The 19,500-nt window shown below is 42.2% G+C and overlaps 1 protein-coding gene across 1 annotated transcript in view; it reads right to left on the minus strand.

Moving 5' to 3' along the window:
- Window positions 1–13,782, minus strand: part of ZCCHC4 (zinc finger CCHC-type containing 4) — a 54,968-nt gene extending 41,186 nt beyond the window's left edge. The window contains exons 1-3 of the mRNA XM_043572856.1: window positions 13,624–13,782; window positions 12,510–12,628; window positions 11,690–11,772 (exon numbers count right to left, since the gene is read on the minus strand). Coding sequence (XP_043428791.1) covers window positions 11,690–11,772; window positions 12,510–12,628; window positions 13,624–13,750 — 329 coding nt within the window. The 5' untranslated portion in view covers window positions 13,751–13,782. The remainder of the gene's footprint in view (window positions 1–11,689; window positions 11,773–12,509; window positions 12,629–13,623) is intronic.
- Window positions 13,783–19,500: the final 5,718 nt, after the last annotated feature.

A 19,500-nucleotide genomic window follows, 5' to 3' on the forward strand; every position in this document is an offset into this window, starting at 1 on the left:
TCGAGTCCGTAGCTGAGTACTGATCGGCACACGCAGGCGAAGGAAGCATCCAGAGCGTGGGAGAGAACCACTGGAAAGGAACAGGTGGAATACTCGCCAGATACGCAACAGGACACGGGGTCGGTGTCTACCAAGCAGCCCGAGGGAGAAACCTCCTAAAACCCAAGCATCAGGTGCGGTCCTGAGAAGGGGACTGCTTCAGGAGCGGGGAGAAATCAGCCCTACCCCACAGATGCTCTAGTCCTGCCCAAAAGCTTGAAGATAAACCTTCGAAAGCAAGGAACGACAAACCTCTTCTGTACAGGATCAGGTAATAAATATTGAGCTTGGCAGGCCATCTGGTTTCTCTGTCACATCTATGCTGTGATTGTAGCACAAAAGGAACTACAAACCCAATGTGTAAATGGACAGGCATGACTAGAGGCGGTCTGCACGCTGGGGTATGCCAAATCCTGCTGGAGAGAACCAAACTATAGCCAAGTAACAACTGTGTTCCAGAACAAAGCTCAAAAATATGTAAAGGAATAAGAAATATCCAGTATACAAGCTAAAATTGATACTTCCAGCACTGAATCAAATACCAACAGGTATGTAAAGAAACAGGAAAACATGACCCACGACGAGGGGGAAAAACACCAAGAGCAACAACAATCAAATCAAACTGACTCAGAAATGACACAGATGATCAGAGAGAAATTAAAGCCATTTACTGTAACTATATACCATATGTTCAAGTGGTTTAAAAAAAAAAAAAAGAATGAGCTTGTTAGGTAAAAACATAGAAAATATTAAAAAGACCCAAATTGAACCTTTAAAGTTTTTTTTTTTTAATTGTCTGAGTGGAAAAATAGCCTAGATGGGAGTAACAGAAATTTAGACGTGACAGAGGAAAGATCCATATACATGAAGGCACAGTCTTAGAAATTACCCAAAATGAAACCCCAAGGGACAAAAATACATCCAAATGGGCCCCCAAGTGGGGTTGGGGAGATGGAAACATTTTTGAAAAAATTATGGCTGCAATTTTCCAAAAATTACATCAAAAGACTCAAGAAGCTCAGAGAACTTCAAGCACAAGAAACACGAAGAAAACTACAAGGTGCATCATACATAGCAAAATTACTCAAAATCAGTGAAAAAGAGAACATCTTAAAACCAGAAGAAAAAAAGACACTGTAGAGAGGAACAAAGATTAAGAATGATATCAGATTTCTCACTGGGAACAATGTAAGAAAGAAGACAGTGCAGCAATACCAATTCTACATAAATTCTTCCAGTACCCTGAAGAGGAAGGTACAGTTCCCACTTCATTCATTAGGCCAGGATGACCCCAACACCAAACCAGAAAAAAATAATCGTAAGAAAACTAAAGACCAATAAACCTCATAAACGCAAACTCAAAAGTTATTAATGGAATTTTAGCAAATCAAAACCACAGTATATAAACAAGGTAATAGATCATGACCAAGTGTAGGTTAGCCCAGGAATGCAAGGCTGCTTTAATGTTTAATGTTGCAATCAGTGCAACTCACCGAATTAACAACCTTTTACAAAATGATCATCTCATTAAATGCAGGAAAAAAGCACTTGACAAAATCAAACACTCATTCATGAGAAAGATTCACAGAAAACTAGGAACAGAAGGAAACTTCCACAACCTGCTAAGGGGCATCTGAGAAAAACCTATACTGGTAAAAGACTGAATACATTCCTCCCAAGATTGGGACACAAGCAAAGATGTCTACGCTTACCATTTCTAGTCAACACTCACTAGGGATTCTAGCCACTTTGATAAGACAAGAAAAAGAAATAAAAGGCACGGATCGGAAAGGAAACATAAAAATTTTTTTCACAGACAACATGATTGTATATGTAGAAAGCTCTGAGGAAATATTTTTAAAAGTTGCTAAACCTAGTAAGCTCATCAAGATTACACGATAAAAGACTAATACACAAAATCAATTGTACTGTTTACAGACTGGTTACTTTGCATATGATCAATCTTAAAGTCACACCAAGTGAATAACCAGGCATTATCTATCTTTTGATGTAATTCAAAAGGGAATATGCCCCACTACTTACAAAAGAGTTTTGTCCCCTGAAACTGAACTTGAGTCTGATGATACCTCTATAAGAAATACAGGGATAGAATAAATGTTAAACAACATTACAGGATGCAAGCAACCAAATCCAGAATGTGAGGAATTCTATGGGACAAATTACTCTGTTTTTTTCAACAAACAAGTGATTAAAGATATCCACCAACTACAGTGCATAAACCCTGTTTGGATCCTGTTTGAAGAATCGATTATAAAACAGTATTTATGGCTAATAGTATTTATGGGCTAATCAGAGAAATGTGAATACTAACTGCATGTTACGTTAAGGACCTGTTCATAGTTTAGGCATTTTAATAGTATTGTGATTATGGTTTTTTTAAAGGCTTTATTTCTTGAGGTGCATATATTTATGGATAAAATATGTAATATCTACACTGGAGGTCACAGTAGAAGGTACATGTGAAATAAAATTAACCACATATTAATGACAAATGAAGCTGGGTGTGGGTGTAGGAGACTCTTTATACTGTTCTCTCTTTTATATATGCCTGAAATGTCCCACAGTAAAAGGTTTTAAAAAGTGCTTTAAAGAAAAGGCAAGAATTAAACTCAAAGAAAACAAAGATGACTCCAAAAAATACTAAACCAAAAATGGATTATAATCAGCCCTACATCATGTGAGATTTGGTTTTTCATTTGTTGATAATGGGAATATATGCTGGGAAATTTCTCAGAACTGAAGAACAGGAGTTTCCAGTTTGAAAGGATTTACCTAATACCCAGCAAAATAAAATGTAACAGACTCACATCAAGATAGATAGTCCTGAAAGGTCATACCCCTAGGAATAAAAAGATTCAAAAAAAAAGAAAAAATGACAGAGGGATCAAACAGTCACAGATCATTTATGAGATCAGGAATGAACTTCTTGAACTTGAACTTCTCAGCAGCTAAAATGAAGACAAAGTAAATGGAACATTGCCTTCCCAAATCCGAGGGAAAAATATTTCCAACGTAGAATTCCATCATCTGCAAAGGTATCAGTCAAGTATCGGCACAGATAAAGGTATTTCCAGAAACGTAAGATTTCAAAATTGTTGGATAGTAAAAATCAGGTTGGCCTCAGATTTCTACAGCACCACATTTAACTCTAGATCAGTGTTCCTCACAAAGTGGCCACGAACTGGTGCTGGCAGTCAACTGTTACCAGTTCCCGATGACACAAAGACAGACATCAAGAGTATGTATTTAGAATTTTTATACCAGTTAGAGCACTTTCATGTCTGTTCAAATTAACAATAAAAAATGTGGGCTTGTATTTTGTATGTCTTCTCTTTTCTTCATTTGACTTTCATTTTACTTTACTTTATCTTTACCAGGTTTACAAAAGTATCTGACCCCAATGGGTAGGAAATGAAAACAAGAACATAAAAAAGCCAACAGACAAAAGACCGATCCTTTAACACAGATCATTTAAGAAGTCCTGCTCTGAAGGACATGATGCAATCCTGCAATTGTTCCAAGGAAAACATGTAATCTGAATAATTTTATAGTTGGGTCAGTGCCACTCAAGAATAAAGCAGGTGGGCACCTGGGTGGCTCAGTCAGTTAAGTGTCCATCTTCGGCTCAGGTCACGATCTCAACAGTTCATGGGTTCAAGCCCCGCGTCAGGCTCTGTGCTGACAGCTCAGAGCCTGGAGCCTCCTTCAGATTCTGCGTCTCCCTCTCTCTCTGCCCCTCTCCTGCACATGCTCTCTCTCTCTCTCTCTCTCAAAAATAAATAAACATTAAAAAAAAAAAGAAACAAACATAAAAAAGTACCCGAGAAAAACTACCTTAAAAAAAAAAAAGAATAAAGGACTTCGTAGAACTCAGGTTATGTAGTCATATAATCTAAGTCCTTGCTGAAGAAACTGCAGGACTGCTAGGTGCCAGGTAGAAAGGGAAACCATTCCAGGCTGGAGCATTTCTTAAAGCCCTAGGACAGATTTCTCTAAGATCTAAAAGACTGTGTTACATCTGAATGTTCTGAAAGGATTCAGACAACTGGCAGAGGGTTTGCGATTGGAGCAGTGATAAGCACATAAATAAGCAAATAGCAGCTACAACAGTAAAAAAATCCAAGACTATTCTTAACTCCAAAGAAAACAAAAAGCTTATATGGTTCAGCTTTTCACTTTGGTTTCTTATATGGTTCAGCTATGAGCAGCACTTACACGGTTATAATAATGCAAACACTAAAATATGAATCTAACCCAAAAATTATGATGTAACCATATACAAATGGGGTAGTGAAAAGGTACAGATTCTGAGGTGGGGGGCGGTAGAGGTGAAGGGGAGAGGGCAGGAGAGGAGAGGAAGAAAGGTGAACCCTCCTCTTCCACAGGAAATAGATAATTCCAAAACCTGATAAATCAGGAAGTGGCAATGCGAGCATGTTTTGTATTTCACAGACAGGAAGGCAAACTCTAAAATAATTAGCCAGAACGGCTGACTGTAGTTGCTGCTGGGGAGGAGAAACGTAAGGGTGGAAACAGGAGCGTTGTTCTTTGTGAAACCTCACAGAACTGTTTGATTCCATTGCCATGTAAAGATTTTGGTTTGACTGAAATTTAACTCATACGTACAACCACTCTTCTAAAGTGTACAATTCAGCAGTTTTTAGAGTGTTCATGAAGTGGGCGACTATCACCACAATCTAATTCCAGACCATCGTCATCACCTCAAAAAGAAACCTTGAGGGGCGCCTGGGTGGCGCAGTCGGTTAAGCGTCCGACTTCAGCCAGGTCACGATCTCTTGGTCCGTGAGTTCGAGCCCCGCGTCGGGCTCTGGGCTGATGGCTCGGAGCCTGGAGCCTGTTTCCGATTCTGTGTCTCCCTCTCTCTCTGCCCCTCCCCCGTTCATGCTCTGTCTCTCTCTGTCCCAAAAATAAATAAACGTTGAAAAAAAAAAAAAAATTAAGAAAAAAAAAAAAGAAACCTTGAACCCGTCCACAGTCATTCCTCGTTCCCCAACCCCCAGCCCCTAGCAAGCATGCCTCTGCTTTCTGCCTCAACAGATTTGCCTGTTTGGGGTATTTCATATCAACAGAATCATACAACAGCCACATAGGAATTTTTATTGAAAATTTCTGATGAATGTGAGACTTTTATTTAAAAAGTAAAAACCACGAGAATATGAATGTTAGCCATAGGGGAGATAAATAAAGCAAGTACACCAAAGGGGCTTCCAGGAAGCACCGAATCCATTTAACCACAGAATAAAAACGGAATCATATGGGCATTATGGTTACAGTATAAAATGTAAATAACGTAAATCCCAACACAAGAGGTCAGAGAAGTCCCAGAGAAAGTGGGAGACAGTGTTAAGGACACTGGTGCTCTCATGTGTTAGAGGCAGAGACCAAAAGATATCATTTCAAAGAGAAAAATCGAGGGACAGAGCAATAAGCAATAGTCAAGGGCATAAAGGGTATTCCTAAAAAGAAATAATCAACCAAAATGGGATAGTTCATTATCTCTCACTTTTAGATGGATGAAGACCATCTAAAGAAAGGATTAAATAGGATATAAAAAGCTAGAAAAGCAACCGTAAGGACAACAAAAAAACAGAGGCAGCACACATTAAATGAAACGAAGCAAAGCCAACATACGCCACATAGTAAAAGAGAACAAAGAGAAGAAAACCAGGAAGCATCAAGTTAATACAGCAAAACCAAGATCAAGTGTTATCTATTATACCCGCTATGAAAATGAGATAAATCTAGCCACTAAACGAAAGCCAGTCAGACAGGATCACAAAGCAAAATCCGGCCATCCCCATTTCATCACTTCTAAGATGCGTATTTTTTCACTACAACAGAGACAGGGTTTTTAACGCCATCAGCCAGACGGAGGGCATGATGTGGTTGGGATGGTCCCTCCCCACCCCCTCCACGTGCAAAATTGTCCCGGCCCTTCATGGTACCATCTCTTCAACTCGGCCCAATGCACTGCTGGAACTACACGTGTCACTGCCGTCACCTACGATTCGGTCCCCAAACGCAAGGGTATGACACGTGCAGTCAGGAACTAAAACGGAACAACAGGGCATACGTTGGGTATTAGGGAAGTAAATACCCATCCTTGAAAGAATGACGACAAAAATCGAGGGCTTTATAGGAACAAAGAGAAGGAAGACCCCCACAGCTAGAGCTGTGTCAGGGTCTGTTACTTGAACCCAGTCCAAAGGACCGCCTATCACTCACCAAGCGATGCCCACGGAAGGAGGAAGACGCAAATTTACCAGGAAGAGACGAAAGTTTAAAAACACCATGAATGACCGGTGTACGATTTGCTCATGACACAGGACTCTCTGAAGGCACGGAGGACACTGAGTTTAATTACTTGTAAACAAAGGAAAAGAAGAATACTGTTAAGTGAACCTCCACCTCGAGATCTTTGTGCCCTGTCAAAATTGCTCTTCGGAAAGTTTTACTGCTGGTTTGTTAACCTTTCCCTGACAAAAGATAAACTGAGATCTTGTACGTTTATCTTTCTATTCAAAATCACATCATAATCATTCAAGTATACTGCTTTAAATTTAATATTCAGACACAAGGCTTTTTAGAGGTTTGGTAGGAAGAACATGAGAACATGAAAACTGAAGATTACTCAGCTCTCCCTCCTTATTGGTACTTTCTTTTTTTTTTTTTTTTTTTTTTTTTTTTTAAATTTTTTTCAACGTTTATTTATTTTTGGGACAGAGAGAGACAGAGCATGAACGGGGGAGGGGCAGAGAGAGAGGGAGACACAGAATCGGAAACAGGCTCCAGGCTCTGAGCCATCAGCCCAGAGCCCGACGCGGGGCTCGAACTCACGGACCGCGAGATCGTGACCTGGCTGAAGTCGGACGCCCAACCGACTGCGCCACCCAGGCGCCCCCTTATTGGTACTTTCTACACATACTGGGGGTGGGTGGGGGGGGACAGAGGAAATTCATTCTGCTGCATGGCTCAGCATGATTCACAAATTGCAGGCTAGCATTTTGAAATGTCATTTTTATTGATCTCCATTTGATGTTCCATTTGCCTTTCCTGGAGTAGACGAATTACGTTTATGGCATTTCCCTAATAGCAGACCTTGAAAATCTGAGTTTAAATTGAGCTCTGAAAAAAACGTAACCAAATGAAGTTATCAACTAAACAAAACCATATGGATGCACATAAATTATTGCTTATTTTAGCATTAAAATATATCTTCTCTAAGACTTCATAGGTCACAATAGAGGTGCCAGCACACTACATAATAGAATAACATCTCAGGGCATGACAGGCAGCTAGAAACTATAAGGAAAGTCAAATCTCAGACACAAAATGTAAATCTGTCAACTGAACACATGAAATCAAAAGCATGGCTCAAAGAGTGAGGTTAAAAAAACAAATATCCTATCCTCTTCTGTAGCACCTAGCCATCTGTGCAGGACAGCCAGTTCCGTAATAAAAATCAAGTATAACAAGCCAATTTATATGGCTAGCTACATATTTCTTTTCTAGCAATTTGGAAAAGAAATTACCAATGAAAAGCTATTGTTACTCCACAGTAACAGATAAAAGTTTGCTTTATAGAATAGGAATCACACTTAAATGCATTTTAATACTTTCAAATGGTGTAGTTATTTCCTAAGACCATTTGTAAATGAGTTGTAGAAAGTTCACTTAGAAAACAATTACAACGTCAAGTAACAGTACATCATCCTTTGGGTCATTTACACACAGGAACGAATTGCGAGTTTCTAGCTGAAGACACACTCAGAGAACAGGTACTTAATAACATAGAATAATTAACTTAGTAAGCCCTTGATTTTATTTTATTTTTTTTTTTGAACGTTTATTTATTTTTGGGACAGAGAGAGACAGAGCATGAACGGGGGAGAGGCAGAGAGAGAGGGAGACACAGAATCGGAAACAGGCTCCAGGCTCCGAGCCATCAGCCCAGAGCCTGACGCGGGGCTCGAACTCACGGACCGCGAGATCGTGACCTGGCTGAAGTCGGACGCTTAACCGACTGCGCCACCCAGGCGCCCCAATAAGCCCTTGATTTTAAAAAGCCAAAATTTTACGTGTTTAGAGGAATGACTGATTTCAAATGTTTTACTCCACAGAAAGCATATAAGAAAGCATGCAGCATCAATCACAGAGCAAGACAGTGAAATCAATGCCAGTGCATTTCAAAAAGCTTCAACTTCTACCCATCCTCCAAAACCTGTTCCAGTCCCATGTCCTTAACCGGTACTGATCAGCTAAGGCACAAGGTAGCTGTATCACTGCTGACCTCCCAGGACACCCAGCTTTTTTTCTATAAATACTGTCTACATTTAACACATTCTTCTTAGCACGATGTTATCTTTGTGTATCTCAACTCCATTACTTGCATTTTAAGTTCTTTTTGAGACCTCAACAAAGAATGGATGGATGGATGGATGGATGGATGGATGGATGGATGGATGGAAGAAGAAAGGAAGGAAAGAAGAGGAAGGAAGAGGAAGAAAAGAAGCAGCAAACAAGCAAGCAAGCTTGGGCAACAAAATCCAAGGTTATGGGTTACAGATGATCTCAGATGTTGAAAATTATTTTATTAAGACATGTTCTCAGGGCGCCTGGGTTGCTCTGTCAGTTAAGCATCTGACTTCGGCTCAGGTCACGATCTCATGGTTCATGGGTTTAAGCCCTGTGTCAGGCTCTCTGCTGACAGCTTGGAGCCTGGAGCCTGCTTTGGATTCTGTGTCTCCTCTCTCTCTGCTCCGCCCCTACTCAGGCTCTGTCTCTCTCTCAAAAATAAATAAACATTAAAAAAAATAATAATAAAATTTAAAAAGACATGTTCTAAAGAATCAGCACTAGATTACAAATGACAGTACGACCTCTGAGAAACAACCTTTTGAAAATTCTTTAATTCTTCATATTTTAGCCAATGCTTTGATATTCCAATTAACATGAAATAGGAATTTCAAAAATTATTATCAAAAAGCCGTATCCTGGCAGCACAAAGACAGAACAGTGGTTTAGCTCCAGACTGAAATGTTCTTATACAAGGAAACAAGATCACCAAGATGTTCTTATAGTTTAAGTGAATCACCAATATCCTTATGTAATAATATAAAAAAGATGCTTATCAGGTAGAATTGAAATGGCAAAGTAGAAGAGACTATGTATACATTATGATGACAACCTTGTAAAATAAACTTTAGCACAGGTCAAAAAGGCTGAGAGGAAATACTACAAAATGAACAAAATGAGGGGCTCAAGGGGAGAGATCACAGGTGGTATTTTTCTACTTTGTACTTTCTGCGTCTTTGGTATTCTTTGTCATTACGATAGATCTCTATAGAACTCATGTTTTATCTACTTAGATCTCCTTAAATCAGCACATACCATATGTTAATTTGCGTCTGCTTTCATGTTTAAAAATGTTTTAGAATCAGGGGCGTAAGTCTGCGTCACCGCTAAGCCATTCCAGTAGTAATGGCTTTAATGAGGTTCCTCATCTGCGCCAGGCCTCAATTTTCTCATCTAAGTAAATAAACTGCCTCAGCAAGATTAAATAATTCTCATGTGAAACACTTAGCCCACTAGCCCGCTCACAGTAGTGCTCAATTTACATTAATTTCCTTTTAAATATGTTGTACTGTTTACTGAATTCCCATATAGTAAATGGTCATCACTGATTAAGTACTTTGGTTAGGGGTGATCAAGTTATCCTGTGAAAAGCCTCCTCCATCAGAGGACTTCAAAATCCAAGAAGCTCAAGAAAGATGTTTTTAATAGAGTCTAGTTCTCCTTTCCACTTAGCCTAGATAAGACCTCAGAATCCTTCTGAACACAGCAGCCCAGGGAGCCAGCGCACTTGCTGTGAGAGTAAAAACCTATTTGTCACCAGCAGCCCAGACCAGGGGCTTCGCAAGGAGCTTCTCCCAGCACACAGGAACAAGGCCTGTGACACAGAAGGAAGTGGCCTTTCACAGATCTCCCAAGAATTAAATCCAGGAGTCAACTTCCAGTCACTCAATAAAATATTTCAACAATGTAGATTTTTAAAAATAAATGTCCACAGTTTTCGAAAAGTGTTTTGTTTCTTTTAGTGCTGCAAAATAGAAACATTATGGTAAATCTTCATAACAGTGGATAGGGTCATGGATTCCTAGCTATATCATCAAAAAGCAAAGAAAACAAAAGCAAAAATTTGATAAATTGGACTTGATCAAATTTAAAAACTCTTGTGCATCAAAGAACATCATCAAGAAAGTGAAAAGGCTATTTACAGAATAGGAAAAAGTGTGTAAAAATCCTGTATCTGATAAGGGTCTGATGTCCCTCAACATATAAAGAATTCCTGCAATTCGACAACAAGAATTACAACCGTATTAAAGATGAACAAGGGACTTGAATAGACATTTCTCCAAAGAAGATATACAAATGGCCAACAAGCACATGAAAAGATAATCAACATCATTACTCATTAGGGACCTAAAATTCAACACCACAATGACACATCACTTCACAAGTACTAAGATAATTAAAACACACACACACACACACACACACACACACACACACACACACACACAATAGTAAGTATCGACAAGGATGTGGAGAGACTGGAATCCTTGTACGTTGCTGGTAGGGATGTAAAATGGTGCAGCCATTGTGGGTAAGAGTTTGGTGGTTCACCAAAACACTAAACACAGAAATATCGTATGATCCGATAATCCCACTCCTAGGTATATATAGAAAAGACTTGAAAACAGAGACTCGGGGCGCCTGGGTGGCGCAGTCAGTTAAGCGTCCGACTTCAGCTCAGGTCACGATCTCGTGGTCCGGGAGTTCGAGCCCCGTGTCAGGCTCTGGGCTGATGGCTCGGAGCCTGGAGCCTGCTTCCGATTCTGTGTCTCCTTCTCTCTCTGCCCCTCCCCCCTTCATGCTCTGTGTCTCTGTCTCAAAAATAAATAAACGTTAAAAAAAAAAAAAATTAAAAAAAAAAAAAAAAACAAAAACAGAGACTCAAGCAGACATTCGTATGCCAGTGTTCTCTGTAGCATTAGTCACAACAGCCAAAAGGTGGAAATGGTGCTCACTGATGAATAGATCAACAAAATGTGGCGTGTGTGTGTGTGTGTGCGTGTGTGTGATGCAGTATTACTCAGACATAAAAAGGATGAGGTTCTGACACAAGCCACAACATGAACGAACCCTGAAAACATGCTAAGTGAAATTAACCAGGCACAAAAAAAGCCAAAGCAGAAATACATAATTCCACTTACATGGGGTAACCAGAACAGTCAAATTCATAGAGACATAAATTGTATGAGAGCTTACCAGGGTTTGGGAAGAACTGGAATGGGAAGTTACTGCTTGATGATAGGAAAGTTTCTGTTTGGGGTGATGAAAAGGTTTTGGAAATATATAACGGTGACAATCGCATAACTGTGACTACAGTTAATGCCACTGAACTGTACATTTAAAATTATTAAAATGGAAAATGTTATGTTATATATATTTTACCATAATAAAACCTTTTTAAAGTATGAAAGTAAATTTAAGGGCCCAGGAAAAAAACAAAACAAAAATAATAAAAATGACACCACATCAGCACCTTTCTGCACACTGCGTTCGGGATAGAGGCGGCTGACATCTTCGGTTATGAGCTTCTCGGGCAGCAAGTCTAGCTTCTGACAACTGGAAAAGAATTAAAAAAACATTTAATAAACTACCAAACTTGCTATCATCCTAGAAAACCCGGTATCACATTCTGACATTAAGAGGCCAATTAGAGCAGCTCAATGTTGTAAACAAGCATCTGTTTCAGGGGAAAACAAAACAAAACACATTAAACTGGTAAAGTTCTAGAGTCGTACGAAGCAATACCTAACATATTAAAGCCCTGCAGGATTATCTCACAGTGATTTTAACAGACGTGCAGGAGAGTCGTATACAAGACTGTATTCCAATAAACCCAACAAAGCTGGGATTTTTCTAGACAAAATTTTCAGAAACTTCAACTGGAGCTGAGTCCAAGAAGATACCAAGCTGATAACTACATCTCTAGGTGCTTTCATCAGTCATATAGTAACTGTATAAAGGATGCTCACTCAAATGTTAAAAAAAAAAAGTTTTTCTAAAACACTAGCCTGAAATGATCACAACGTAGACTCGTTAGGGAGAAATCTATACTAACACCTCTGAATCTTAAAGGGAACTGTCTTTGAGACAGTTATTTACAATATCAGTAATCAGAGTTAAGTTGAGAGTAGGTCTAAACTCCAGTCCCTTGACCCAAAAACCATGTCTTCATCTATCCAAAGAGATTTATCTCATTTAATGCTCAAACTGCGTTTTTATTGGTTCACACATTCTCAAACAAATTGTCACATACATCAAAAATAAAAACATATATGTCCACAAAGTTGATATACCTTTTCATCTTCCCATTGAAAAAAATTACAGTCTTTTCTATCTCTACAGGCTGAGCAGGCATAAAACCTCCGTGATTCTTCTTTCCCTTGGTTCACCTTTACAAACAGAAGAGTGGGTCCTAGTTCCAGAAAGGGACAAAACATACCAACAATCGTCATCTACATCAAGTTCTTAGTTTTCACTGCCCTTAAATAAAGCTTGATTTGGTTTTACGCACAATTTGTCATAATTAAACCGACACTCTGTTTAATTACTTTTTTTTTCCGTCACAATGTTTAGACACTGATGACAGAAGAAATGGCTTTTATAAACTAGTCTCTCCAGAAAGAAACTGCCGTAGTCAGTTGCTGTCTACATGATGAATGACCTGGCTCCTGAGACTAAAACATGGCCAGGGTCCAGAGAACTGAGCATTTTGCCACCTCCACCCAGTTATCCTTTCAGTGAAAATTTGGGCTTTTGGAGTTGGGCACATCCTCTCTCCATAAGTTAGAGAAAAACTAGGTCTGGTTTCTAAGCAATAATTCACGCTATTCTTCTCCCTTTCTTTTTAAATTTTTATCTTTTATTTTAGAGAGGGAGAGCGCGCGAGCGGGGGAAAAGGACGGAGGGAGAGAGACACAGACACTCCTCAACAGGTTCCATGCTCAGCGCACGGAGGGAGGGGCGGGGAGGCTCCATCCCACCACGCTGGAATCCAGACCTGAGCGGAAATCAAGAGTCTGTGGCTCAGTCGACTAGCTACGCCCCTCTTTCTCCCTAACTTTTTAAAATAAAGATATCAAAACAACCAATGAAATCCACAAGTACTTGGCAACGGATTTACTCAATAACATGCATCCCCTTTGCTTAGACTGTCTGTTCCCTTGGCGGGGAGGGGGGGGGAGGGGAATGTAACAGCCACGGAGCCAAAACCGCAACAGTGAGGACTTCCTATGACAGTGTCTTAAATAAGCTGAAAACACTACGTCCCGAAGAAAGGGCGTTTTCTAGGGATCACACATGGTGGTAGAGAGCATAAAAATCTGGGAGCCGTAAGAAGCCCATGGCCTCTTCAGGCTAACCCCCGCCCCTTGCGCCCGAAACCTCGGCAGAGCCCAAACGCGCACCCACCGTGAGGGCACAGCGGGGCAGGCGTGGCGGGATCAGAAGGAAAAACCACCTCCACTCCCGAGCTCCCCTGAAGACCCGAGTTCCCCTCTTCCTCCACCGCTCCCAGCCAGTCCCTGGGGGCCGCCATCTTCCCGCCACCGTCCCGAAAGCCTCCGTGCAAACAAAGGAGTCTGAGAAAGAGTGCCGCCACGCGGCACGGGGAACTCACAGCGCCCCCGCGCGTCTAGGAGGAGCTGAGACCGCCGGGGCTGAGGCTACGCCCCGAAAAGCAGTCTCTTCTGCCCCTGGCTGCCCCCAAAGGGGTCCCTGGCGGGCAGACCAGGGTAAGGGTTTGGGGAAATGGGGGGGGGGGAATATTTGCACGCAATTTATTGGACCTGTGCAATAAGCTCACCTATTATCTGCTCTACCCTTAGCACCCCAAGCACTATCCTCTCGTAAGAATACAGCCAAAAGATGAGAGGACTCTTTGGAGCAAAGATTTGGTGGAGTTTTAAGACCAAAAGGCAGCATCACCACCACCAGTAGCTGACAATAGAAATAGCTGCAGCAACCGCGTTTGAGGGAACCATCCTCTTCTTTCTTCCCCAAAGTGAGAGTCACGCTGTCATCTTCTACCTCTCGGGCAACTGTTAACAGTTGAACGTTATCGTTGCATATGCATCGACATCTATACATCAGAGAGAGAGAAATAAACCTGTCCCTCTTTGCATACGACATGATTGTCTACATAGAAAATGCCAAGGAATCTGCAAAAATAATTCCAGCTGAAATTGAGGTCAGCAAGGTTGCAAGATACGAGATTAGGAAACATACAAAACCCATCCTACTTCCATAGTCTAGGAATGATCACGTGAACGCCCAAATTAGAAAGGAAATACCACTTACAACTGCTGAGATAAATGAAATCCTTAGGTGTAAATCTAACAAACATGTCCAGAACTCGTATGTGGAACACTACAAAATGCTAATGACAAAATCAAAGGTCTAAGTAAATGTAGAGACTGTGTCACTAGGTTAAGAGTCAACATAGCAGGGATGTCAGTTCTCCCCAGGTTTAGTGCATGTACACGTTTAACACCATTTCTATCAAAATCCCAGCCAGACTTTTGCAGGTAAAGACATTATTCTGAAGTTTATAGGAAACGCAAGGGAGCTAAAGTAGCTAAAGGAACTTTGAAAAACAATAAAGAAGGAAGAATCAGTCTATCCAATTTCAAGACATTATAGCATAGACACGCACATAGGCACGGTTATGGGTGGAAAAGTAAAATTCTCCTTATAGTTCTAAAGAACTGATTTACACACACATATCTAACATCACACGTTTAGTCCTACGGCATATTAATTTAGAAATATTGCTCTTTTTCATGCACATTTCATACAGTGGTTTCACTCGATTCTCTCACCTGCACCTTCAGCATCTGGACTTTGACATAACGATGTCCCCGTTCAAGCTGCCCAGCACTGGTTGCCAGTGCACGTTATCTGCACTTATATGTCATTTGGATAGAAGATTCGAGACCCGGGGTGTCTGTGGCTCAGTCAGTTAGGGTCTGACTCTTGGTTTCAGCTCAGGTCATGATCTCATGGTTTCGTGAATTCAAGCCCCATATCAGGATTCTCTTTCTTTCCCTCTCTCTGTCTCTCTCTGCCCCTCCACAACTTGCGCTGTCTCTGTCTCTCTCAACATAAATAAATAAACTTTAAAAAAAAATTTTAAAAACGCCTCTAGATCCAAACATGACGACACTTTGAGAAATTTCATCTCAAGACCTAACTACCCATTCTCATTAACACTAACACTTTTTTTTTTCAACGTTTATTTATTTTTGGGACAGAGAGAGACAGAGCATGAACGGGGGAGGGGCAGAGAGAGAGGGACACACAGAATCGGAAACAGGCTCCAGGCTCCGAGCCATCAGCCCAGAGCCCGACGCGGGGCTCGAACTCCCGGACCGCGAGATCGTGACCTGAGCTGAAGTCGGACGCTTAACCGACTGCGCCACCCAGGCGCCCCAACACTAACACTTTTATTGAAAAACTTTTCTTCCAGGTACAGATTTGTGATCTTTAAAAGACTTCTTTCCAAAATTTGCAGTTGGGTTCATGAACTCCTCTCACCAAAAATAGTCACTGAATCCGCATTTTTCTAATTCTCCCTTTAACTCCCGACTCTGTGGGGTGACCTCTCTAAGCAGCCTAAGACGGTATGGGTTTGCAGCCTTAACGGGTAAGCTTCCCCAAACAGTACAAGTATGACAAAGGTCGACCCAAATAAGGTAAAGTACCCTTTAGTGTGAGAGAATCGGAAGGTTTCAAAATTAAGGCAGTTCCCTCTTTTCCGGGGGATAATTTTGGGAAGGAAAACAAAACAAAACAAAACAAAACAAAACAAAACAAAACAAAACAAAACAAAACCCTCACCTTATATTCAGACATATCTGGTAAAAGTCGTGCGTGTTGAATATTTGCTGAGAGGGGCGAGACTCTGACTTCACAACAATAAGCTGGGGATGTTTCTTCTTATCGTCTAATCTGTACAGGAAAATCCTTGGGTGGAAGAAAGCCGAGGGACAGAGAAGGATGCTCAAAAGGAAACCAGTGGCAGAGCTGGAGGTGGGTCTCCTGAGCCCTGAGCGCAGAGCGGGACCCTGGGCTCGCAGAGCAGGGTCCCAGGAAGCCCGGGCTTGGGGCTGCCACTGTTACTTCCACTGTAGGTTTTTGGTTCAGGCAAGTCGCACGGCCACGCATTGCGAAGTTACACGGCAAAGGGCAGTGGGTCAGAAGGGGGTGGAGAAGGGGAGCCAGTGACACAACCTGTCACTGAAGCGCTCTTCACTGGAGCAACCGGGTAGCTGTTGGTATTTGTGGTAGTTATGGTTTTTGCAGTTTCCCACCACTTAAGGAGCGCCTGCCTTGGCCCAAAAGCCAGTAAGAGGAGAACAGAATTAGGAAATGGGAACGTATGAGGATACCACATGAGCACCTAGACCCAGCCATGCCTGAAGCTTTCACTTATGTGGGTCATATAAGTTTCTCCTTAAGCCAGTTTGAGATGAGGTTCGTTCTAGCAGCCACACCCAAGAATGCCAACTGGGGCTCCTGGGTGGTTCAGTCGTTAGGCATTCCACTCTTGATTTCGGCTCAGGTCACGATCTCTCAGTTTGTGAGTTTGAGCCTCGCATCAGGCTCTGTGCTGACAACATGGAGCCTGCTTGGGATTCTCTCTCTCTCTCTCTCTCTCTCTCTCTCTCTCTGCCCCTCCCCCACACTCTCTGGCTCTCTCAAAATAAACTTCAAAAAGAATGCCAACTAAGGCTCTATGGCTGCAGCCATAATATGGCACGGATGTACCTTCTACGAATATGCCTTGAAGCTCCTTTCTGGTCAAGACCAGCTAACCCCTCTCTCCATTCTCCCTGCCGTTCCCCACCCCCCCCCCCCCCCCCGTCAATATGCCGCCTGCATTTGCCCCTCCAGTGTGAGAGCTGGGAACAAGGTGCAGAAGAGAACGTGCATTTATGTGCGCGAAGGTGACTGTTCCTTCACATAGAAATGAAACCCAGAGATCAATACATCTACTAAAAGCAAAGTTCCCTGGGTTCCATAGTGTGCCCCCAAAATTGATATCCCCCTGCAACCTCAGAATGTCGATCTCGAAATAGGGTCTTTGCAGGTGGAATCGGTTAAGGATAGAGGAGATATCATGCTGGATTCGGGTGAACCCTACATCCGACGAGAGTGTCCTTTTGGGGAGAGGAGAGGACACAGAGACACACACGGAGAAAGCCACAGGAAGACGCCACGAGCCAGGCAACGCCTGGGGTCACTAGGATCTAGGAAGAGACAAGGAAAGATGCTCCCCTAGAGCCTTGGACGGGAGCCTCACGCTGCTGACACCGCCAGAGCTGTGAGAGGATACATTTCTGTTGTTTGAAGCCTCCTGGTTTGTTGCACTTTGTCACAGCAGCCCTCGCAAACATACGCCTCATCTGGGTTTGACATCCTCCTCGCGGACAGCCCAGCTCTTTATTTTATCTTCCAAGTGACCTTGGAGAAGTCACTGTCTGAACTTCGGTTTCCTCACCTGTAAAACTAACCACATCTACCCTCAAGGACTGGGAGGGTCAGCGTACGTGAGCAAAAACTCACAGAGCACTTTGTCACCAGCCCAGTGGCGTGTACACGTTAGTCGTCACGTTATTCCTTTATGGCTGCCTTCAAGTAGGTCAGGGGGCCACCTAAGGAAGAGAATCCATTTATTCTGGATTATTCAACATGGCTGGCCCCAGGTGAGATTATAAAAAGACAGATTTGGGCTAAGAAAGAACATGGGGTTCCTACACATGGAGCCTGGGGTGCAGATCCTTTTGCAAGTGGTGTTTGGAAGGAGAAACTTGTAAAGAGGTCAGAGGAGCAGGAAAGGGCAGGGGTAGAGCCGAGGCAGACATGCTTCAGCCAGAGTGGATCCTCAGCCTGATGCACAGGGAGCTCTGGCATGCGACCAGTCCCGAGGCATTGCCTGGTCTCGGGGTGCCCTTCTGTACCCTACCATCGGTCAGTCCTAATCCCAGACTAAATTGAAATCCTCTGTGGGACTTCACAGAAGGCCCTTCAAGGGACTGACTCCGCTGGACAATGTATCTCCATACTCTTCATCCCTCGTCCTCCCTTCTGGTGGAAAGCAGATGTAACGGCTGAAGCTCCAGCAGCCATCTTGGGCCTTGAGGTCACTGTGAGACAGAAGGCAAAAAGATAGGAGGAACTGGTCGAAATATACTTCTTTTTTTTTTTTTATTTTTTTTTTCAACGTTTATTTTTTTGGGGGGACAGAGAGAGACAGAGCATGAACGGGGGAGGGGCAGAGAGAGAGGGAGACACAGAATCGGAAGCAGGCTCCAGGCTCTGAGCCATCAGCCCAGAGCCCGATGCAGGGCTCGAACTCACGGACCGCGAGATCGTGACCTGGCTGAAGTCGGACGCTTAACCGACTGCGCCACCCAGGCGCCCCGAAATATACTTCTTTTTAAAAAACTTTATTTATTTAAGTTCAACTTAGTTAACATACAGTGTAGTATTGCTTTCAGGAGTAGAACCCAGTGATTCATCTCTGATATTTGACACCCAGTGCTCATCCCAAGTACCCTCCGTAATGCCCCTCACCCATTGAGCCCCCCTCCCCCTCCAGCAACCCCCAGTTTGTTCTCTGTATTTAAGAGTCTCTTATGGTTTGCCCCCTTCTCGGTTTTCATCTCATTTTTCTTCGCCTCCCCAATGTTCATGTTTTGTTTCTTAAATTCCACATATGAGTGAAATCATATGATACTTGTCTTTCTCTGGCTGACTTATTTCACTTAGCATAATACACCCTAGTTCCATCCACGACATTGCAAATGGCAAGATTTCATTCTTTTTGATTGCCGAGTAAAACTCCATTGAATATATATACACCACATCTTCTTTATCCATTCATCCGTCGATGGACATTTGGGCTCTTTCCATGCTTTGGCTATTGTCGCTAGTGCTGCTATAAACATCGGGGGGGCATGTGGCCCTTCGAATCAGCATTTTTGTATCCTTTGGATAAATACTTACCAGCGCAATCACTGAATCGCTGGTAGCTCTATTTTTTATTTATTTTTTTGGAGCAACCTCCACACCGATTTCCAGAGTGGCTGTGCCAGTTTGCTTTCCCTCCAACCTAACTACACGTCTTTGATGTGAGAATAAACCCTTGTTTATTTAAGCTACTTGGGTTTCATGTTTTCTCGTTTGTGTAACCCGACTTGACCTTCACATAGGCTTTTCAAATATGGCACTTCAGGTTTCAAAAATGTGATTTGTGGGATGCCCGGGGGGCTCAGTGGGTTAAAC

Source organism: Prionailurus bengalensis, chromosome B1 (genome assembly GCF_016509475.1).
Source record: "Prionailurus bengalensis isolate Pbe53 chromosome B1, Fcat_Pben_1.1_paternal_pri, whole genome shotgun sequence".
NCBI lineage: Eukaryota > Metazoa > Chordata > Mammalia > Carnivora > Felidae > Prionailurus > Prionailurus bengalensis.